Raw genomic sequence first — 25,570 nt, forward strand, 5'->3', positions numbered from 1 at the left:
GCAGGAAATAAGGAAAGAGACGACTGGATTCAGGGCTCCAGGTGGCGCCTACATTACATCAATAGCCCCCTTTCCTAAAGAACATAGACAAGTGCGAATAGAGTGGCACTGACTTTCGCCAAACTGTGTCTTGGTTCTATATGCTGTTTTTATGAAACGTGCTGTAGAAAAGGCTCATTCCATTTCAACTAAGAAGTAATACATTGTTGGATGATTAATGGAAATGTCACAACCACTCTCATCAATCGGCGGCTGTGCCTTCTCACGTATAATCAAACACTCTCCTTGTTCCTCGGAACTAGTCTGTACCCAATTTTAATGTTTGATATAATTTCATAAGTGAAATAGAAAACTATTTCATTAAGGAAAAAATATAAATGGCTGGATTACTCTGACTCTTACTAAAACAAACTGAGATAACAAATGTAAAATGATCATTGGCTCTTTTTCCAAATCAACCCCATTAATTACACAAACTAATACAAAACTACTCTAAGGTTATTCCTTCACTTTCATATTAAAATAAATAATTACAATTGTGATTAAATCCTCCAAAACTCAAAATGAAGTCATGTTTTTCTTGGATTCAGAGTCAACAATTAGACATGTCCCTCAAAATAGAGACCCTTACCTTCACATTTCTGAGTAGTTTCACTCTGCTTGTGACCAGCAGGACATTTGCATTCAAAAGAGCCCACTGTATTGATGCAGTTTCCTCCCTGGCATATCCCAGGAATAGCCTGGCATTCGTCAACGTCTGTAAGAAGAAAGTATTTTCAATATAGATATCATTGATTTTCACAATATCTATGTCTATTTGTACATACATATTTCTTGAATGCACAGAAGATATTCGCTTGTTCGCAAGAGAATGAGGTGTGAGGAGTCAGGATCCCTTTGTATGCATGCATTTTAACTTATATAAATGGTATATGTTAAAGATCTCATTTTGTTTCTTGATTTTTTCTTTTAGAATTTTGTTTCTACAAACCATCCATATTGTTATGTGGGCAACCAATCCCTTGCTTTGATTTGCTGCAGAACACTTAGTGTGCTTACTCTCCCGGTGATGGGCACTCAGCATCCTCCAACTTCTCACCACCTCAGGTGAACAAACAGATATTATGACTAGTCGTACATCTATTAAAGTAATTTAATTCATAGTTTAAAATCTTTGCCCAAAGAAAACTTCAGGTCTAGTGGCTTTGCTGTTAAATTCTTTCAAACATTTAAGAAAGAAACAATACCAGTTGTACACAAATTCATACAGAAAGAGAAGACACTGCCCAACCCATTTTATTGAGCTGGCATCACCCTGAAACCAAAGCCAGACAAAGACATCATAAGAAGGAAAACGAGGGGCGGAGGGGAAGATGGCGGAAGAGTAAGACGCGGAGATCACCTTCCTCCCCACAGATACACCAGAAATACATCTACTCGTGGAGCAACTCCTACAGAACACCTACTGAACGCTGGCAGAAGACCTCAGACCTCCCAAAAGGCAAGAAACCCCCCACGTACCTGGGTAAGGCAAAAGAAAAAACAGAGACAAAAGAATAGGGACGGCACCTGCACCAGTGGGAGGGATCTGTGAAGGAGGAACGGTTTCCACACGCTAGGAAGCCCCTTCGCGCGCGGAGACTGCGGGAGGCAGAGGAGGAAGCTTTGGAGCTGCGGAGGAGAGCACAGCAACAGGGGAACGGAGGGCAAAGTGGGGAGATCCCCGCACAGAAAATCAGGGCCGACCGGCACTCACCAGCCCAAGAGGCTTGTCTGCTCACCCGCCGGGGCGGGCGGGGCTGCGAGCTGAGGCTCGGGCTTTGGTCGGAGCTCCGGGAGAGAACTGGGGTTGGCGGCGTGACCACAGCCTGAAGGGGTTAGTGCACCACGGCTAGCCGGGAGGGAGTCCGGGAAAAGGTCTGGAGCTGCCCAAGAGGCAAGAGACTTTTTCTTCCCTCTTTGTTTCCTGGTGCGTGAGGAGAGGGGTTTAAGAGCGCTGCTTAAAGGAACTCCAGAGACGGGCGCGAGCCGCGGCTAAAAACGCGGACCCCAGAGACGGGCGCGAGCTGCGGCTAAAAGCGCGAACCCCAGAGACCGGCGCGAGCTGCGGCTAAAAGCGCGAACCCCAAAGACGGGCGCGAGCCGCGGCTAAAAGCGCGAACCCCAGAGACGGGAGCGAGCCGCGGCTAAAATGGCGGACCCCAGAGACGGGTGTGAGCCGCAGCTAAACGCACGGACTCCACAGACAGGCGCGAAACGCGGCTAAAAGCGCGGGCCCCAGAGACGGGGCTAAGGCTGCTGCTGCCGCCGCCACCACCAAGGGGCCTGTGTGCGAGCACCGGTCACTAGCCACACCCCTCTTCCGGGGAGCCTGTGCAGCCCGCCACTGCCAGGTTCCCAGGATCCACGGACAACTTCCTGCGGAGAACGCACGACGGGCCTCAGGCGGGTGCAACGTCACGCTGGCCTCTGCATCCGCAGGCCTGCCCCACACGCCGTGCCCCTCTCTCCCCCCCGGCCTGAGTGCGCCAGAGCCCCCGAATCAGCGGCTCCTTTAACCCCGTCCTGTCTGACCAAAAAACAGACGCCCTCCAGCGACCTACACGCACAGGCGGGGCCAAACCCAAAGCTGAGCCCCTGTGAGCTGTCAGAACAAAGAAGAGAAAGGGAAATCTCTCCCAGTAGCCTCAGAAGCAGGGGATTAAAGCTCCACAATCAACTTGATGTACCCTGCATCTGTGGAATACATGAATAGACAAGGGGAGGTGGACTTCAAGAGCAAGATCTATGATTTTTTCCCCTTTTCCTCTTTTTGTGAGTGTGTATGTGTATGCTTCTGTGTGAGATTTTGTCTGTATATCTTTGCTTCCACCATTTGTCCTAGGGTTCTATCCGTCCGTTTTTTTTTTTTACTTTTTCTTAATAATTTTAATAACTTTATTATACTGTACCTTTCTTTCTTTCTTTCTTTCTTTCTTTCTTTCTTTCTTTCTTTCTTTCTTTCCTTTCTTTCTTTCTTTCCTTCCTTCCTTCCTTCCCTCCTTTAGACAAACAATCATCCCAAATTGACGAGGTGGAATTTGAGAGCAAGATTTATGATTTTTTCCCCTTTACCTCTTTTTGTGAGTGTGTATGTGTAAGCTTCTGTGTGAGATTTTGTCTATATAGCTTTGCTTCCACCATTTGTCCTAAGGTTCTATCTGTCCCTTTTTTTTCCAAATAATTATTTTTTAATTTAATAACTTCATTATACTTTATTTTATTTTACTGTATCTTTCTTTCTTTTTTCCTTCCCTCCTTCCTTCCTTCCTCCCTCCCTCCTTTCTTTCCTTCTTTCTTTCTTTCTTCCTTCCTTCCTTCCCTCCTTTCTTTCTTTCTTTCTTTCTTCCTACTTCTATTAATTCTTTCTCTCTACTTTTTCTCCCTTTTATTCTGAGCCGTGTGGATGAAAGGCTCTTGATGCTGCAGCCAGGAGTCAGTGCTGTGCCTCTGAAGTGGGAGAGCCAACTTCAGGACACTGGTCCACAAGAGACCTCCCAGCTCCACATAATATCAAACGGTGAAAATCTCCCAGGGATCTCCATCTCAACACCAGCACCCAGCTTCACTCAACGACCAGCAAGCTACAGTGCTGGACATCTTATGCCAAACAACTAGCAAAACAGGAACACAACCCCACCCATTAGCAGAGAGGCTGCCTAAAATCAAAATAAGTCCACAGACACCCCAAAACACACCACCAGACGTGGACCTGCCCACTAGAGAGACAAGACTCAGCCTCATCCACCAGAACACAGGCACTAGTCCCCTCCACCAGGAAGCCTACACAACCCACTGAACCAACCTTAGCCACTGGAGACAGACATCAAAAACAAGGGGAACTACGAACCTGCAGCCTGCAAAAAAGAGACCCCCAAACACAGTATGATAAGCAAAATGAGAAGACAGAAAAACACACAGCAGATGAAGTAGCAAGATAAAAATGCACCAGACCTAACAAATGAAGAAGAAATAGGCAGTCTACCTGAAAAAGAATTCAGAATAATGATAGTAAAGATGATCCAAAATCTTGGAAATAGCATGGACAAAATGCAAGAAATATTTAACAAGGACCTAGAAGAACTAAAGATGAAACAAACAATGATGAACAACACACTAAATGAAATGAAAAAGATTCTACATGGGATCAATAGCAGAATAACTGACGTAGAAGAACGGATAAGTGACCTGGAAGATAAAAGAGTGGAAATAACTACTGCAGAGCAGAATAAAGAAAAAAGAATGAAAAGAACTGAGGACAGTCTCAGAGACCTCTGGGACAACACTAATCACACCAACATTCAAATTATAGGGGTTCCAGAAGAAGAAGAGAAAAAGAAAGGGACTGAGAAGATATTTGAAGAGATTATAGTTGAAAATTTCCCTAATATGGGAAAGGAAATAGTTAATCAAGTCCAGGAAGCACAGAGAGTCCCATACAGGATAAATCCAAGGAGTAATACGCCAAGACACATATTAATCAAACTGTCAAAAATTAAATACAAAGAAAGCATATTAAAAGCAGCAAAGGAAAAACAAAAAATAACACACAAGGGAATCCCCATAAGGTTAACAGCTGATCTCTCAGCAGAAACTCTGCAAGCCAGAAGGGAGTGGCAGGACATACTGAAAGTGATGAAGGAGAAAAACCTGCAACCAAGATTACACAGCAAGGATCTCATTCAGATTTGATAGAGAAATTAAAACCTTTACAGACAAGCAAAAGCTGAGAGAGTTCAGCACCACCAAACCAGCTTTACAACAAATGCTACAGGAACTTCTCTAGGCAAGAAACACAAGAGAAGGAAAAAACCTATAATAACGAACCCAAAACAATTAAGAAAATGGGAATAGGAACATACATACTGATACTTACCTTAAATGTAAATGGACTAAATGCTCCCACCAAAAGACACAGATTGGCTGAATGGATACAAAAACAAGACCCATATATATGCTGTATACAAGAGACCCACTTCAGACCTAGAGACACATACAGACTGAAAGTAAGGGGATGGAAAAAGATATTCCATGCAAATGGAAACCAAAAGAAAGCTGGAGTAGCAATTCTCATATCAGACAAAATAGACTTTAAAATCAAGACTATTAGAAGACACAAATAAGGACACTACATAATGATCAAGGGATCGATCCAAGAAGAAGATATAACAATTGTAAATATTTATGCACCCAACATAGGAGCACCTCAATACATAAGGCAAATACTAACAGCCATAAAAGGGGAAATCGACAGTAACACATTCATACTAGGGGACTTTAACACCCCACTTTCACCAATGGACAGATCATCCAAAATGAAAATAAATAAGGAAACACAAGCTTTAAATGATACATTAAACAAGATGGACTTAATTGATATTTATAGGACACTCCATCCAAAAACAACAGAATACACATTTTTCTCAAGTGTTCATGGAACATTCTCCAGGATAGATCATATCTTGGGTCACAAATCAAGCCTTGGTAAATTTAAGAAAATTGAAATTGTATCAAGTATCTTTTCTGACCACAACGCCATGAGACTAGATATCAATTACAGGAAAAGATCTGTAAAAAATACAAACACATGGAGGCTAAACAATACACTACTTAATAACGAAGTGATCACTGAAGAAATCAAAGAGGAAATTAAAAAATACCTAGAAACAAATGACAACGGAGACACGACGACCCAAAACCTATGGGATGCAGGAAAAGCAGTTCTAAGAGGGAAGTTTATAGCAATACAAGCCCACCTTAAGAAGCAGGAAACATCTCGAATAAACAACCTAACCTTGCACCTAAAGCAATTAGAGAAAGAAGAACAAAAAACCCCCAAAGTTAGCAGAAGGAAAGAAATCATAAAGATCAGATCAGAAATAAATGAAAAAGAAATGAAGGAAACAATAGCAAAGATCAATAAAACTAAAAGCTGGTTCTTTAAGAAGATAAACAAAATGGATAAACCTTTAGCCAGATTCATCAAGAAAAAAAGGGAGAAGACTCAAATCAATAGAATTAGAAATGAAAAAGAAGAAGTAACAACTGACACTGCAGAAATACAAAAGATCATGAGAGATTACTACAAGCAACTCTATGCCAATAAAATGGACAACCTGGAAGAAATGGACAAATTCTTAGAAATGCACAACCTGCCAAGACTGAATCAGGAAGAAATAGAAAATATGAACAGACCAATCACAAGCACTGAAATTGAAACTGTGATTAAAAATCTTCCAACAAACAAAAGCCCAGGACCAGATGGCTTCACAGGCGAATTCTATCAAACATTTAGAGAAGAGATAACACCTCTCCTTCTCAAACTCTTCCAAAATATAGCAGAGGGAGGAACACTCCCAAATTCCTTCTATGAGGCCACCATCACCTTGATATCAAAACCAGAGAAGGATGTCACAAAGAAAGAAAACTACAGGCCAATATCACTGATGAACATAGATGCAAAAATCCTCAATAAAATACTAGCAAACAGAATCAAACAGCACATTAAAAGGATCATACACCATGATCAAGTGGGGTTTATTCCAGGAATACAAGGATTCTTCAATATACGCAAGTCTATCAATGTGATAAACCATATTAACAAATTGAAGGAGAAAAACCATATGATCATCTCAATAGATGCAGAGAAAGCTTTTGACAAAATTCAACACCGATTTATGATAAAAACCCTGCAGAAAGTAGGCATAGAGGGAACTTTCCTCAACATAATAAAGGCCATATATGACAAGCCCACAGCCAACATCATCCTCAATGGTGAAAAACTGCAAGCATTTCCACTAAGATCAGGAACAAGACAAGGTTGCCCACTCTCACCACTCTTACTCAACATAGTTTTGGAAGTTTTAGCCACAGCAATCAGAGAAGAAAAGGAAATGAATCCAAATCGGAAAAGAAGAAGTAAAGCTGTCACAGTTTGCAGATGACATGATACGATACATAGAGAATCCTAAAGATGCTACCAGAAAACTACTAGAGCTAATCAATGAATTTGGTAAAGCAGCAGGATACAAAATTAATGCACAGAAATCTCTTGCATTCCTATACACTAATGATGAAAAATCTGAAAGTGAAATCAAGAAAACACTCCCATTTACCATTGCAACAAAAAAAATAAAATATCTAGGAATCAACCTACCTAAGGAGACAAAAGACCTGTATGCAGAAAATTATAAGACACTGATGAAAGAAATTAAAGATGATACAAATAGATGGAGAGATATACCATGTTCTTGGATTGGAAGAATCAACATTGTGAAAATGACTCTACTACCCAAAGCAATCTATAGATTCAATGCAATCCCTATCAAACTACCACTGGCATTTTTCACAGAACTAGAACAAAAAATTTCACAATTTGTATGGAAACACAAAGGACCCCGAATAGCCAAAGCAATCTTGAGAACGAAAAACAGAGCTCGAGGAATCAGACTCCCTGACTTCAGACTATACTACAAAGCTACAGTAATCAAGACAGTATGGTACTGGCACAAAAACAGAAAGATAGATCAATGGAACAGGATAGAAAGCCCAGAGATAAACCCACGCACATATGGTCACCTTATCTTTGATAAAGGAGGCAGGAATGTACAGTGGAGAAAGGACAGCCTCTTCAATAAGTGGTGCTGGGAAAACTGGACAGGTACATGTAAAAGTATGAGATTAGATCACTCCCTAACACCATACACAAAAATAAGCTCAAAATGGATTAAAGACCTAAATCTAAGGCCAGAAACTGTCAAACTCTTAGAAGAAAACATAGGCAGAACACTCTATGACAGAAATCACAGCAAGATCCTTTTTGACCCACCTCCTAGAGAAATGGAAATAAAAATAAACAAATGGGACCTAATGAAACTTAAAAGCTTTTGCACAGCAAAGGAAACCATAAACAAGACCAAAAGACAACCCTCAGAATGGGAGAAAATATTTGCAAATGAAGCAACTGACAAAGGATTAAACTCCAAAATTTACAAGCAGCTCATGCAGCTCAGTAACAAAAAAAACAAACAACCCAATCCAAAAATGGGCAGAAGACTTAAATAGACATTTCTCCAAAGAAGATATACAGACTGCCAACAAACACATGAAAGACTGCTCAACATCAATCATAAGAGAAATGTAAATCAAAACTACAATGAGATATCATCTCACACCAGTCAGAATGGCCATCATCAAAAAATCTAGAAACAATAAATGCTGGAGAGGGTGTGGAGAAAAGGGAACACTCTTGCACTGCTGGTGGGAATGTGAATTGGTTCAGCCACTATGGAGAACAGTATGCAGGTTTCTTAAAAAACTACAAATAGAACTACCATATGACCCAGCAATCCCACTACTGGGCATATATCCTGAGAAAACCAAAATTCAAAAAGAGTAATGTACCAAAATGTTCATTGCAGCTCTATTTACAATAGCCCAGAGATGGAAACAACCTAAGTGCCCATCATCGGATGAATGGATAAAGAAGATGTGGCACATATATACAATGGAATATTACTCAGCCATAAAAAGAAACGAAGTTGAGCTATTTGTAATGAGGTGGATGGACCTAGAGTCTGTCATACAGAGTGAAGTAAGTCAGAAAGAGAAAGACAAATACCATATTCTAACACATATATATGGAATTTAAGAAAAAAAAATGTCATGAAGAACCTAGGGGTAAGACAGGAATAAAGACACAGACCTACTGGAAAGCGGACTTGAGGATATGGGGAGGGGAAAGGGTGAGCTGTGACAGGGCGAGAGAGAGGCATGGACATATATACACTAACAAACGTAAGGTAGATAGCTAGTGGGAAGCAGCCACATGGCACAGGGATATTGGCTTGGTGCTTTGTGACCACCTGGAGGGGTGGGATAGGGAGGGTGGGAGGGAGGGAGACGCAAGAGGGAAGAGATATGGGAACATATGTATATGTATAACTGATTCACTTTGTTATAAAGCAGAAACTAACACACCATTGCAAAGCAATTATACCCCAATAAAGATGTTAAAAAAAAAAAAAAGGAAAACGAGAAGAATATCTTTTTGGAATAGGCACACAAAAATTATTAGCAAGTCAACTTTAGCAATATATAAAAAAGTTAATACGTCATAACTAAGTGGAGTTTATCCCAGGAACTAGGTTGTATCAACATTCAAGCATAAATCAATTCATCATATTAACAGATTAAGGAAAACATATGAGTATATCATAGATGTGAAAAAAGCAATGACAAAGTTCAACATTCATTCATTGTTTTAAAAATCTTGGTAAACCAGAAATACAAGGGAATGTACTCAACCTGATAAAGGGCCTGTACAAAAAAACTAGAGCTAATATATTATAGGAGATTGGGAAAAATTCTTTTATTTAGAGTTTCTGAATCTTTCATTTTATATCTATGTAAACTTGCCTTATTTCTCTTTGTGTAAAAGGTAACTCAGTATATTGTTATGATGAACACTGTATATAAAAGGAAATATAATATATAAGCTTATGCAAACTTACATTACCTAGTCAAATTGACAGGCCAACATAACAGATTTATTAGTATTACATCTTTAATTACAAAATAACATATACTCATTATAATAAACATTAAAGATGCAGAAAATAGAAAATTGAAGAGATAGCCATTGATATAAGTGAGTAGTCTGTTCTTTTAGACTTATTCACACACACATTCAGAGTGGTGGTCCATTTATTTCACAAGAATAAGATCACACTGTATGTGTTGTTCTGCATCTTGTTTTTTTTCCATTAAAATATTTTGTGGATATATTTCTATGTCAGTATATATTTATCCTATTATTTTTTTGGTAAGCCCACACGTTTGGTGTATCTTAGTGTGTAAATTAGGGAATTTAAGTCTACAAAAGAGCTTAGCATCCTTATTATTTCTTCCGCACTTTAACTATCTGTCTATAAAACTAATTACAATAGTCCAAAGTATTTTTATCCTGAAATTAAAGTAGATATCATTGTCTTATTAAAGGATAGCTGATCCAAACAAAAAGCAACTGGAATGAAATACATGACAGGAGGTTTATATCCTGAACAGTTTAATTTACATTTCGAACTGTATTATTTTAAAAATGTACTAAATTTCCACCCTCATTACAGTGTGGTATAAAACATCCCTAGAAACCTCTTTTCCTGGCAGATAAATCAGAGAAAGAATATCTCGGTATAAGCTAAAAAATGAGGCCAAACCTATAAATCCCTTAATACTATTCATAAAAGCTTTGACTACATATTTAGTAGATTCAGTAATTTTTCAAAGGAAAAAGCAATCTGACTTTACAGGGTTTATTTTGTAATTGCCTAAAAAGTACTTTCCTAGAAAAAAAGAAATAAAACTTTTGGAAATATCCTAGAGTGAGCAGCTATACAGAATTAATTTCTTTTGGGTAGATCAAGTTAATCACTAAAATAAAAAAGAAAATTTTAAAGAAATCTTATAGAAATAATCAACATGAACCTAGAAGCACACATGAGTGCTCCCTATAAAATCAAAAGAAGCAAGCCTCAGACCTCCAAATTATGCAAGAGTTTCTGCATCTTCCAAGTGCCAGCATAAGGAACTACTAACGTCTGATTAGTTTTCCACTGTCCAAGTTATACAGATGGGTTTCTGTTCCTCCCTTCAACTCAGGCACAAACTTACTATTTCTTTAAATGCTGGATAACTTCAAATCACATGCAAGGATTTTACAGAATAATATTGAATCTTTTGAAACTTAAACCTTATATAATCCCTTCAGTCTATGTCTACTAAGGTTATAAATAATGTAACAAAGCAATAGTAATTCTAGTTTATGAACTCATTTCTTCTCCAACTTCTTCAAATAAACTTGCCCTAAGAGATTAAACTGATTTTATTATATAAATTAGTATTAGATGGTATATTATTTTTAGTTGACATTAAAATGTGAAAATATATGTGCCAGTGTTACAGGCATATAAAAATGGTTCATTTAATTTATATCTGTGGGAACTAAGGACCAATTCCTATTACTGTATTAATAGTGCATGATTTTTTAACTTGGCCTGTCCCCAAATTAGATACATTTTTAAAATATAAGTTCTTATTCTACACTCCACATATATTCATACATAGTACTTCTACAAAAACAAATGCCAATCTTTAAGTACAACAATTGAAGAATAGGTCTGTCTCTGACTGGAGCCTAAGACATACAGGGTATCTTGGCAACCGTTCAATGTGGTTTGATTCGGCCAGAATACCTATTCATGTATTCACAAAATTCCAATGTTGAATAAATGATCATCCCAACAAGCAAATATTGGTAACTTACTACCTGTAGGACTCCGAACTAAAAACAAACAGACCATGGTTCTGTCTCAATCTTCCTTATCTCAACAAATGTCATCATTGTTTATCCCGATGTCAAAGTCAGAAACCTAAGTGATAAACTCGGCATCCTCTCACTTGTCTCACTTCATTCCATCAGTAACAAGTGCTTACTTCCTAGATATATCTCAAATCTTGGCCCTCTGCCTCTATTCTGGTCTCAACCTCCATGATATATCACCTGTACTGCTGCAGGAAACTTCTGTTATTTTTTGCTTCCACTCTGGCCCCCCTAGAGTTGATTCTTTACAGAGCAACTAAAGGACTTTTATTTACATATGTGTAAATCAAGGACAGAAGTCTGTAGACACTGCCACACTGTTTTCTGGTCTATGAGTTGCTCTACAGAAGTTTGAGACCAGTTAAGATATTCCCTTTAACAAAGATATTTGCTTATTCTGTCTTATTATGCCCACAAAATTTTCCTTATCTTCTCTCTCTTATTGAACTTTTGTGCCTTCCAATCTGCAAACTGAAGCTTTTATCTCTTTTAGAAAATGTTTCTATATTATCTTTATGCTTTTTTTCAGTTCCTTTCTTCAGTTTTCTTTACAACCTTTCTGCTGACTTCACTACCTTTCTGCTTCTTTACAATCATTATTTATTGTCCTCAGACATTTTGATTTGTGATTTCCTCAAGGTTAACCTTTGTCATTGAATTTTTTCAGTCTTATGTATGTTTGTATGTATATGTGTAACATTTGCCTTTCATTAGGTAAAGTTTCAAATCCTTCTTCAGTTTCTTGAGTGCTACCAATGCACTATCTCTGATTGTCTTTTCTGAACTCTTAACAGTGCTTCTTTGAGCACCTGTTAAGAGAAGAACCATATTATTTTTCACTTCCTTGAGATAAAAAAGTATATGAACTTTGTGTTTATTTAGGTAATTCTTCCATAAAGCATGTTCCTCTGTCTTTTCCTTATGTTATTTCTCTCTTTTTTCAGCTTTTATATGTAAGCCTTTTCTCTTTAGTACTCACCTTTAAATGGGGCATTTCCTGCTGAAGCAAAAGTGGAGAAAACCAAGAAGAAACAGGTTGATTTGAGAACTTCTGTAGAGACTCATGCAGCTTCTTACCAAACTCTCTCCACTTTCTTTTCCTCCTGGGTATTAATTTTAAACTTTCAGGTAGTGGTGTAGCTCCCACCTTCTGCCCTTTCAGATACAGACTCTGCAAGCTGCTCACCAGTGGCTCCCATATCCTCTTTTCCTTCCCCCTCCTTTACCTAAAGGAGCATCTCTGGGTTGGAAGGCTGGCTAGAGAATATTAGAAATGGCTTGCCACCAAAGACTCTCTTTCCATATGCCTTCAGTTACTCCGAGGGCCTGCAGTAGAATCCCTCTCTTATGGGATATACTCCTCCTCTTCAAGAGACCGTCCACATCCACTCAACAGCCTTTCAGGATGCTAATGCTCATGGCAAACACACAGAAGATTCTCCCTGTCCCCATGACTTCCCAACAACCGCCATGTGTCCATCACTGCTCTGAACTGGGGGTTGCAGAGTTTTATTTTAGAAGGGCTTGTTCTCTGTTATTCCTTTTCTTGTTAGTTTTTGTTGAGTTAGAAGAAGGGCAATATCCTGCTATTTTCAATACGAGTTCCTATAATCGACTATGTTTTAGGTAAATTTTTTGGATTGTTTAGGAACGGCTTGTGTTCACATAGTGTGAACTACAGTTAAACTTTGCAACGATCTGGTTAACTTGGTCAATGCAGACAGCCAAGATAAATTTGTGTTTAATAATTTATACTAATCAGATGAACCAAATCTCCTTTTCATTTTGTGCTATACAGAAGGCCTGCAAATAACATTCTACTGACAGTATCTTCCTCTCAGGATACACCTGAGGAACTAGCCATGCCTGCCTGGTTTCAGATAAGATTCAACTTCTCTACATGATTCATGTGCAGTCTGATTGAAGGATTAAATATTTCTGAATACTAATCCCATTTGACAAGGACAGGCACGAATACTTGTTTTGCAGGGACTGACTCAGGGTCTATACTGCTCTTTCTTTATTTAAGTCCCTGTCTTGTGTCCTAGCTAGGTCCTGACTCTGTCACGTATGTCACAATTTCCATGCCTCTCACACTGCTTGGAATGGAGCAGAGGCCCAGCATCAGTCTATTACTATTGTCTATAATAAAGCAAAAGATGGATTTAAATAAGCAAATTTCTTCTGCCGTACTTCCAGTTTTGAAACATCTGGAGTAGTTTAAAAGCCTAATTTCTAAAAATCAAGCAACATAAATTAATAATTATATAAATTTTAATATATTTTGAAAATTTTAAAATATATTTGAAAATCTAAAAGACCCAAAGTATTATTCTTAAATAAAATACCCTTCTAATTAGAGTGAATGTGTAACATAGTAAAGATTTAAAAAGAAGAACCTATTTGTAAAAAAATAATACAACATATGCACGTGACAGTTTATGACATATATATTTAAAGTTTGTAGATATTCTTGGAAAAGAGCTTAATGCCACTTTTATTACCTTTAATTCACTCATTTTTATGCTAGCTTAAATTTTAAGGCTTATGTGAGCCAACTTTAGTCCTTCAATGTTTAATAAAATGAAGAATGTACAAGACTAAATGTAGATTAGACTTAGGCATAAGGGCTAGAACTGAAATGCTCTATATATGAAAGAAGTCAAGAATCATTATGATTGACCTCATAGTACCCTAGGAAGGTATACTCTTCTGACACTGCTTATTTGAGTACAGAAAGTCATGACAGCAACAGTGAAAAGTAAAAAGTTTACTAGTTTCCTCACAGCTTAGTTCTTGTTGGGTTTTTTTTTTTGCAGTACGCGGGCCTCTCACTGTTGTGGCCTCTCCCGTTGTGGAGCACCGGCTCTGGAGGTGCAGGCTCGGCGGCCATGGCTCACGGGCCTAGCTGCTCCGTGGCATGTGGGATCTTCCTGGACTGGAGCACGAACCCGCGTCCCCTGCACCGGCAGTCAGACTCTCAACCACTGCGCCACCAGAGAAGTCCCACGGCTTAGTTTTTTTAAAGTGTCATCTTAATTTTCTGTTGGCCCTCATTTTTCACATTTATTTGGTTTACTACAAGACCTTATTTCATCCCCTCCTAAGCCATAGATAAAGTAATTCACTAATTGCATCAGCTACAGGATAATTTTATATTTAGAACTTCAGAAATGTCCTCCCTTGGCTAATATAAACCATGTTTTAAAACCAATATTAAACTGGCTATCATCTACACAGCTGAAATTTATTTTTAACTCCACAAAAATTTTCAGTTACACTATAAAAAAGATCACTATTATAAAAAAGAAGTCTGACATGTGTGTATCATGTTTTATTATCTTATATTTTTACGCCCTATTATCTTCCAAATTAATTTGGCAGAGTATTTGGGAAACAGTCTAGGAATTTAAAGGAAAAAATGAAATCACAGTAAGATGGAGTCTTAAAATAGCCTGAACTGAGGATTAGTGTTTAATTGAGAACTTTCTGACGATGCCATGATTTTGAAATAAAGCAGAACTTTTTCAACTTTTCCAGACCTTTTAACAATGTGGCAAATTTCATTTCGCTCCTGTGGCTGTATTAATCCATTATACTCTTGGGCAAATGGAGCCCAAAACTTATCTCTACTACATAAACAAATTCAAACAAATAAGCCTTCAGACATTACTCAATCCTGAAGGACATTCAGGAAGTTTGAGATCAGATCACACACTTTTTGTAATTGTGTTCAGAAAAACTAGGCCTCTCTGACAAAATATCAAGGTAAAGAAGCCTAAGTACAAATATAGAAGATGAGGAGAGTCAATAATTTGCGATGTTTTGGTTGAAGTTGAGGGCTTTTCTCAACCTGGACTATTTCTACGAAACAGTGGTTTTTGGAAGTATTTTAATATCAATTCCATTTATTAATTCAAAAGATATTTACTGAGTATCTACTGCATGTTAGAATGCCTCAGAGACATTAATGAATAAAACAGATTTCTGCCCAAATGGAGCTTACATTCTATCTGGGGGACAGTAAAAGCAATAAAGACCATAAGCAAGTGCGTTAGAAGGTGATAAGTGCTAGAGAATAAACAAAAATTATTACTCTGGTAAATCTAGTCAGTATTAATCTAGTAGATCTATACAGCATTTTATCTGTAATAGTAATCCATTAAATTACATAAATTATACAGTAATCTATACCTAACCTAGGAATTCTATGTAGTATGGTAAATACTATATACTATATAGTATAGTGTATCTTTTATAGAAAAAACTTGCTTTATCAGGAACTCTATAGAATCATACCGATAATCATATCAATGATTTAGAATGTTGTTATCCATAGTAAACAACAGATTAAAAATGACATTTAACCCAAACTTCATATTTGTTGTGGTTGGTATTAATCCAAGAGACAAAATACTCACAAAACCATTCTAAGTCCACAGCTGACAAGGCTTTTACATGCAAGTAAACATAAAGTTGTGAATCTGCTGGGTTATATGGTCATCTCTTGGGTATCCCGGTAGTTTTGATTTGAAAAGAGTTTAGATACAGATCATTTTTTAAACTACCTTTTTTTTTTTTTTTTTGCGGTACGCGGGCCTCTCACTGCTGTGGCCTCTCCCGTTGCGGAGCACAGGCTTGGGACGTGCAGGCTCAGCGGCCATGGCTCACGGGCCCAGCCGCTCCGCAGCATGTGGGATCTTCCCGGACTGGGGCACGAACCCGTGTCCCCTGCATCGGCAGGTGGACTCTCAACCACTGCGCCACCAGGGAAGCCCTAAACTACCTTTTATAAAACTACAAAACTAACACAAATCTTTGGAGGCCACTATCGGAGATACACTTACCAAATTACACAGAGCACTCAGATTTTATTATTCAATGGATTGAGGTTATATACAGGCTCCCCACACTACAATTTTCGTTTGGGTTTTAGGGCACTGGCCTGGTTTTCTGCAATATACCATTTACATGGGCTGGATAGGTAACCTCTCTACCTCTGACACTGGTTACTAACATCAGTTTGAAAGATTTCCCATCTAACTTTGTACATGATTTAATTAGAACAAATAAACCTAACTCTCATGACAAGTATGAGTAACATCATTTCTGTGAATAATACAAAAGTACTTTCCAGTTTCCTGTGATCCTACCACCATTTGAAAGCTCATTATGGCACTCTGTTCCAAGCTCTAAAAACGTGTTTAATCCATATGACGTCAGAGAAGTTGCCAAAAAAGGCTAAGAATCATGGTGGCTGAAAAGTAATTATCCAGTTAAGTATTTAACAATTTCCAGCTATTTGGTTTAAAGTTTATGGTTGTAGCATCCTCAGGGCCCCAATCTAACCCTGATATGTCGTTAGGAAGATTGCCTGGAGACAAGATTGTAACCAACTGGTTATAAGCTCAGAAATAACTACAGTCATGGATGGAGTTAATACTTTGTCTCTGAAGATACTATTAATAACAATACCGGACGGCTCACTTCTCCCTGTCACCTGGGTTCAGGTTCTTATATGTTGAATGAGATTGGAAAGACAGAAAAACTGTGTCGCCTGGGTATTTACATATGCAAAGTTTGAGGGGCTGTAGCAGGGAGTGTGTAGCACCATCTGGATGAAGACATGGAATGGCTTATCCTCTGACTGTATTGAATATTTTTAATTGTATTTTAAAAATTTTCCCCAGTTTTTCATACTTTTCATATATCTCTTCTCCTTTTTGGTCAATTGAAAAATATTTATTAGGTGGCTAGAAGGTAAGCCATCTCTAGTCAGGCTTGCTGATGAGGCTCCTCTTGGAAACAGTATTGGGTTAAAGGTTCCCATCCACAGTGCCAGATTCTCCCAGCGCACTGAAAGGAGCCCAGACACATGGGTGACTCTGTGCACACAGGCTGAAGGCTAACTCACCTTGGCAAGCTCCAGTGCGGATGTTGGGGATGAAGCCCCGCCGGCAGGGCTGAGGCTGGGCGGGACACATCTCACAGGGGTGGCCCCAGGCCCGTCCAATGGTGGCACAGCACAGAGTCTTTGTGCAGACAATGCCTGTCAGCTGCCCTTGGCACATCTGGTTGTTGACCTGAGTGAAACATGGGCCTGTCCTGTAATCTGGAATGTGAAAGAAGACAGGAAGACAGGTTTTATGATCACACACCAATCTTACACCAGGACCTCCAAATACATAAAACAGAGACTCTTCTGATGAAAACATCGCACAACAAGAGGCCAATGTGTTTGATTTTGAAAATTCTTAATTTTTCAATATTGAGAAGTGCATTACAAGAATTCAATGTATTCTACCCTAGACACTGTAAATAGATGGCTCAAGGGTTGTGTCTGGGACACAGATGTGTTTTCTTGGCCGCCTAATGTTTTAAAAGAATTTAAATGAGTAGCCAACATTTTTAAATGGGGAAATTTCACATGAAATTTGTATTTCTGGCTTTTCTTAAAAAGTTGGAAGTTCTAGCCATGCTAGGCCTGACATGTTGCATGGCAGTAGTGGAGTGAAGTGTGTCCCCTCTATGACAGCACCGCCACAGCCACTCAGCCCTCTTCACTCACTGGTGTGCGCCACCTGTGCCCTGATTGTACCTGCTTTAGTGGCTCCTCTTTACCGAGAAAAATTTCTTCTTTCACTAGGTGGTCAAGAGTTCAGAAAATCAAAACAGAACCAATGAAGATATACCCTTCCATATCACGTCTATATTTGGGCAGTCCAGAATGTCTACAATCATTTAGTTCTAACAATTGATTTCTGTTTCCTTGTCAGTCTGTTTAGTTCTACGTGTAGCTCAGCTTGGAACACAGTACTAATAAGGCCCATGGTCATGGATTCTTTCCAAGTTAATATTATATGATCTCTATTCTCTAGAAGATGATTGTACAATTGTCCAGCTCGGTTATGATGATGATAAAAACGTTAGCAAATGTGTGTCACTTATGATCTACACGCAGACTCTTCTATGAATATTAAGGACAGCTATTATGACCCTTGGGTCACAAAGTGGTTCATGGACCAGCAACAAATGCATCACTCAGGAGCTGGTTAGAAATGCAGACTGAGGCCTCATACCAGACACACTGACTTAGAATATGCATTTAACAAGATATTTAGGAGATCCATACACACCTTAAAGTTTAAGAAGGACTGATCCAGACTACAAGCAACTTGAAAGCTGTGCATTTCTATTATATCTCTCTTCCTGCTATAATTTACTTAAATGACTCTTTAAGATGATCAGTATATGTATATTATTTTAAGCAGAACTGAATTATTAATGGATTTTTAATTTGTTGCTTGTGTTTTGAAAGACACAGAAAATCAGAGAAAGGTCAGTTTCCCAAAGACTGACGAATTAAATGATTAACATTTGTTATAAAGTTACAACAGAAATATGTGAAAAAGCTTTTCCCCCATTTACAGAGATTTGTATGCATACAGTTTATTAACTCTTGGGAATGTAAGAGGATAGTCAGGATTTCCTGATAAGCCTTAATGCAAATGACATAATTCCATTTGAAGGGGAAAGCCAGAACAAGTTTATTTCAGATTTTTGTAAGAACAAAACAATGTTACATTCCATGGAAGAACAGTCAATAATGTTGGTAAGATTTTTATGAAAAACTGTTCCTGGGAAATATCAAACTTGGATATAATTTAACATTCAAAATGTTAAACAAGAACAACTTAGATTTCATCTAAATGCTACAGTATGACAAAAATACACCTTAGAGCCACATAAAATTTCTGTTTCTTAATGAAGAATGAGGCTTTGTCAGATACAAGAACATTTTAAAAGTTCAATATAAAGGGAAAAAATCTAAAATAGGTAACTTTTTTAGCAAGCTGGCTTAACATTCTGTTACTCTGCAACTGAACTTCAACAAAAATAGCTCATTTTAATCCATTACACAAGAACAGATGTGCTGGCTGCAAATCATGTTTTTGAAGAAGACAATCTTTGTATTATACATGTAGATATGTCAACCTTGTAAAGAAGCATGCTTCCCATACCACAAATTGCCAGGTCATAAATTTTTTAAACCTACTCTATTGTCCTTCAGGCAACACGTTATTTTGCCATTTTAAATAAATATTAGACTTACGATAAATTGTATCACGTTCTGAACAAGCAGGGAAAAGCCTACTTTTCACCAAGTCTCTTTTTCTGTTTTTTTTTTCATAGATTCATGCATATATACCTACGTTCACATTCTGTACCCTTTTAGGATTCCCAGAGAGAAGCCTGCATAGCCTCTCTCATAATCTCATTCTTAAGTAAACCAGTTTGTCAGGAAATGCCTTCCTTCTAACTACAGCACCTTCTTAAAATTGTGTCCTCTTAGTCTGATCTTCTTGGAGAAGAGGACTATCATGACAATGATAGCTGTTTGTCCCTGCAAACGACCTTGCATGTTAAAGGCCCTAATTAAGCCAACCCCAGACTCCCCTTCCCGGGAACAGAGTTTACCATTCCTTATTTCTTCTGCCTGTATTTCCCTTCGTTAAGACTGTGCTTCAGAATCTATTTTCTTACATGGTTACACTTTGCTTTCTGGTTGGCAAGTGATTACCTTAAAATTTAAACTTACAATGTAACCTATTTATTCCAGAATTACTCACATGTAAAATGTGAACAAATATTAGACACTGAAAAGAGATTTAAATTTCCTGATCAGATTTAAAACCATTCTGTCCCAGACATTACTAGCATTTTAATTATGGTCAAAGAGTACTAAGAGACCTTAATTAAATGTTATGATTGGCCATACACTCATCAAGTTTTCACTTCAAGTAAAATATTATTGTATACCATGCTAACCATTCATAGGTAAGGACATACTTGCAGTGTGTTAACAAAGGATAAAAGGAGTGAACTGCTTAACACTTGGTATGCTGGAACCAGTGGGTTGGAAACAGATGTTTTCCTAATTACTATATGACCAAGAAAATTTTGTTAAAAATTATCCTGTGAAACACAAATATTGCTATTTTGATTTTCAAATATCTAACTGCAATACAGCATATTAATTGGCTTTATATAATTTCACTTTTATTCACATTAAGCAATTGGTACAATTAGCAAACTCATCAAAAACTTAAATTCATTAAGGTATAACTTATACATCTATATTCATCTGTTTTAAATGTACAATTCAATGATTTTTCATAAATTTTATTGAACTGTGCAACCATCCCCACAATCCAACTTTAGGACATTTGCATCACCCCAAAAAGATTCCTTGTGCTCATTCCCAGCCCCCATCAACCACTAATCTTTCTGTCACTATAAATCTGCCTTTTCTGGACAATTTCATAGAAATGGAATCATATGATATGTGATCTTTCTTGTCTGGCTTCTTTTGGTTAGCATAACGTTCTTGAGGATCATCCATGCTATGGCATGGGTCAGTACTTCAATCCTTTTTACTGCTGAATAATATTCCACTATATGGATATACCACATCTGATAACCAACCAGTGGCCTTTTGCTGGGCCATACAGTGAGCACATGTTTAACTTTTAAAGAAACTGTCAAAATGTTTTCCAAAATGACTTCATGGTTTTATATTCCTACCAGTAATGAGTGAGAGTTCCAATTCCTCCACATCTGTGCTAATATTTTCTAGTTTCTATCTTTATTATTATAGCCTATGTTACCATTTTACTTTAAATAAATACAATTGAATATAGTTGGGAATTTTGCTATATTTCACAAGTCCTCTTAATATAACTAGAGATGCTAAACAGTGATAGCTAACCAAAGATGAGCATTATTGTCATATGGACAACCAGACAACCTTTGCAGAGGTTTCAAGAAGGTAAAGACAAAAACAGGTCTGCTGGGGATTTGGGATTGAGGGAGAAATTTTTTATTTATTCATTTATTTTTTTGCTTATTTATTCTTTTTGTTTTGTTTTGTGGAAGAGACGAGGATTACTAAAGTCAATGGGAATGACCTAGTTGAAAGGGAGGGTTTCTGATTACCATAGAGAATAATAATTTCTAGTATAAGACCCCTAAGGAGTCAGGCTGAGAGTGAAACCAGAATTTGTGTGGAGTTATCCTTAGATAGGAGAAGAAAAGCACTGTTCTTGTAACCCAAGGGAGGAATGGCAGGCTGCACAGAGATGTAGGCATGTTTATATAGTAGAGGATAATGAGCAATGTCCTCTCAGATACCTTCTCTTTTCTTTGTAAAACAGGAGGTGAGACAGTAGGTCTTTGGCAGAGGTTAGCTGGGGTGTCAGATCTCAGAGGCTAACTGAGATGGACACTGCAGATACCAAGAGAGGGAGCTGACCTGAGAATCCAGCAGATTCCCAGGTGACAACAGCACCTCTCTATGGTGGAAGAATAAGATGAACTTATAATGGGACCCATCTGTCTGTTTTGTGACTTTTTCCAACAGCTCTAGGCAGCTGAGAAGCTCACTCAGAGATAAGGGTTCATCTAGGATTAGGGTTTTGTCTGTCAGAGAAGAAAACAATTCAGAATGGCAAGGGGGTGTAAGGTGTTGTTAGATATATTTTGAAATTATAGACTATGGAATCTAAGCTGGATGAGCTGGGAAGTGAAAAAAGGAATGGACTTACAGATTAAGAAGTGGGAGAAAGCAGTAAGATCAATAGACTAGGTGTCCCCAAGAAGCCCCACATGAGGCGGGAAATTAGTCACAGTGATAGCAATACATCAGCTGTCCATGTGGCTGTAGTAGTATTTATTTAACTGTCCGCAGAATGCAGTTAAGGTTCACAACTGCACAGATGTACACTCCATAATTTAGGAAAGCTACCCACAACTACTGTAATGTAAATGACATCCCCTGGAGTTGTGCAGTCAAATAATGCCATAAAGATATCCAAAATTCCATTCATCCCCACTTTAGTACACAAATAATTGCCTGATCCCAGAAGGTGTATGAAAATATGTGAGATTTCTCATCAAGCTGCACAGTCTTTGGACTTAAGCAAGAAGGCATTTCCATTCTTTCCATTCTCAGGAACCAAAGAAATACAACATGCAATCAAGTGATCGTCTTGTGTGGGAGCTGCAGACATGAGTGAGTACAATGAAGAACTATGGAATGTGTATAATCTAAGTCTAATGATCCTGGCCATATGACAGCCTCCTTTGAGTAATGGAGTTTTTGACATAGCAATTACAAATAAGGTTTAGTGCATTCCATTATGGTTCTAATTGAGAATCTATCTAGTCAGTCTGCCAGCCGAAATATCTGATCACAGATATAACTGGAGCATGCAGAGAAGGCAACCACTCTAATTATAGTTTCCTTAGTCTCAATAAAATTTGCCTAAATGTCTGCTGGTCCAGAATTCATGCCGGGTCTAAATATTCAGAGTTAAGTAAAGTGAAATAAGATAGCGATTATCTTCCAGGATGGAAAAACATCTGTCACCCTCAGGAAATTTTAGAATTAAGTACAGAAATGTTTAAGAGAATCAAAGCCATTAATTTAATATTTTTGCTTTTAGGAACTTGTGCAAAAATTATGTACCTGTAATGTTTAATAGCATCTTGCCCATTCCATTAGATTGTCTTGTAACCACAGTTTAAAATAAATAATTATGTAATTTATTTAGAGTTGTGATTTTTATGTTAAAATGTGACTATGCTTATACACACAACGGGATCATTTAAGTGAAGTTCAGATTTTTATAAATTTGTAAGTTTGAGTACTTAGACATTTAGATTTTAATTAGGTTTATGAGAGTAACTTGAGTGCTTACAAAGGTTTTTAAGTTGCACAACTGAAGTACTTAAGGGAGATATTAGGTGTACTTAATATATTAAAGCAGTTTAAAAGGTAGGGAGGTGTTTCATTAGCTACATATGAAAATGGGACCAAATACTATTTAAAGACCTCTTAAAGTGACTACTAAAATCTGCTAGACTTATTAGTAGATGAGTGATATTTATACGCCAAATTTGAAAGCTCAAGGAATATACACTAAAGAACTGAAAGCAGGGATCTGAAGAGATATATGGACAACCACGTACACAGCACCATTATTCACAATAGTCAAGAGGTGGACACAACCCATGTGTCCATTGACTGATTAATGAATAAACGAAATACATACAATGGAATACTATTCAGTCTTAAAAAGGAAGGAAATTCTGACACATGCTACAACACGGGTGAACCTTAAGGACATTATTCTGAGTAAAGCAAACCAGCGACAAAAGGAAAAATACTGAATGATTCCACTTTTATGAAATGTCTACAGTAGTCACATTCATAGAGACAGAAAGTAGAATGGTGCTTGTCAGAGGCTGGAGGGTAGATGGGGAGTTAAGTGTTTAATGGGTTCAGTTTCAGTTTTGTAAGACAAAAAAGTTCTGTGGATGGATGGTGGTGATGGTAGCACAACAATGTGAGTGTATTTAATGTCACTGAACTGTACACTTAAAAATGGTTAAGATGGTAAGTTTCGCATTACATGTATTTTACACAATTAAAAAATATTTTTAAAAAGCTCCCGGGGCTTCCCTGGTGGCGCAGTGGTTGAGAGTCCGCCTGCCGATGCAGGGGACACGGGTTCGTGCCCTGCTCCGGGAAGATCCCACATGTCGCGGAGCGGCTGGGCCCGTGAGCCATGGCTGCTGAGCCTGCGCATCCGGAGCCTGTGCTCCGCAACGGGAGAGGCCACATCAGTGAGAGGCCCGCGTACCGCAAAAAAAGCTCCCAGAATGACCAGGGTTTTGAAAGTATACTTAAAAAAGCAAACCCGAATTTTTAACACCAAAACAAATAAACTTTGAGTCTTTTTCATATACAGAGTCACCACTGAGGGCACTGAAACATCCCCCTTCCACACTGCTCACCTGCTTTGGGATGGATATTTATGCTGTTTACAACTGAGCACAAGTGCACACAGTGCTGCATGGGTCTTCTTCACTACACAGCTTGGCAGATTTTCTGTAAGGTCAGTTCCGAGGTCTGGTATTGCTGGGTCAAGTAGCCAGTTTGAAAAATATTACGGAATTGCTCTCTGAATAGGTGGTACCAATTTACACTATTATTTCCTCACACTCCTTCCAACACTGAGTAGAAGCAAACGGTTTAATTTTTATTAATTTAATGAGTGAAAAATGGTATCTCATTGTTTTCCCTGACTCATTGTCCCTACTTATTGACAATCAAGAGAGGAAAATTAACTCTGTGGCAGGCACTTTATAATGACCCTTTCTATAAACTATCTCACTTTATTTTGATGCGCTAACAATTTTTGTCATTTTTACACATGAAAAAACTAAAAATCAGACATTAAGTTATATGTGGAGAATCAAAGAGCTGGTAAAAAGAAATGTATGGATACCAAGGGGGAAAGGAGAGGGGAATGGGAGGAATTGGGAGATTGGGATTGACACATATACATTACTGATACTATGTATAAAATAGACAACTAATGAGAACCTACTGTATAGCACAGGGAACTCTACTTAATACACTGTGGTGACCTAAATGGGAAGGAAATCCAAAAAAGAAGGGATATATGTATACGTGTAGCTGATTCATTTTGTTATACAGTAGAAACTAACACAACATTGTAAAGCAACGATACTCCAATTAAAATTAATTTTTTAAAAAAAGTGAAGCTGACATTGGACTTGGCCATCCACTTCATACCAAAGCACTGCACCATGCACGATGCATTAATGAGACCCCGAGAGTGAACATCCACAGTCTCAGCTTTTGGTAGCTTTGCCTTCTCCTAACAGATCAAAGTCCTTTAGCATTTAAATGAATATTGTCTCCGCTCCACAAATGCCTCCTCCCATCCAATGTACAATCTCCTAATTCCCAATGAGCAAGCCTGGTCTTGCTTTGTTTCTGATTTCTCCCAAAGATGAGTCTCCATCTAGCCAGATTATGTTAGGGACAAATTCTCTCTCTTACACTGAGAGAAACATTAAAGACTTTGCTTCTGCAAATAGATGAGTAACTATTTTAATTACCACAGTTGCATTGCATTTTGTTTCTAACATAATACCGTTATTTAATATTTCAGTGGAATGTGGACTCAGCAAATAAGGACCCCTTTCACCACCCTCTACATACAGTCCTTCAAAGCACAAGGCTACTGCTGACATCAAAGAGCACTCGAAGAATGAAGA

The 25,570-nt window shown here is 38.1% G+C and overlaps 1 protein-coding gene across 1 annotated transcript in view; it reads right to left on the reverse strand.

The window, feature by feature from the left end:
- Positions 1–25,570, reverse strand: part of FBN2 (fibrillin 2) — a 231,314-nt gene that overhangs the window by 150,399 nt on the left and 55,345 nt on the right. The window contains exons 6-7 of the mRNA XM_030869739.2: positions 17,334–17,531; positions 632–757 (exon numbers count right to left, since the gene is read on the reverse strand). Of these exons, the coding sequence (XP_030725599.1) occupies positions 632–757; positions 17,334–17,531 (324 nt within the window). The remainder of the gene's footprint in view (positions 1–631; positions 758–17,333; positions 17,532–25,570) is intronic.

Source organism: Globicephala melas, chromosome 3 (genome assembly GCF_963455315.2).
Source record: "Globicephala melas chromosome 3, mGloMel1.2, whole genome shotgun sequence".
Taxonomy (NCBI): domain Eukaryota; kingdom Metazoa; phylum Chordata; class Mammalia; order Artiodactyla; family Delphinidae; genus Globicephala; species Globicephala melas.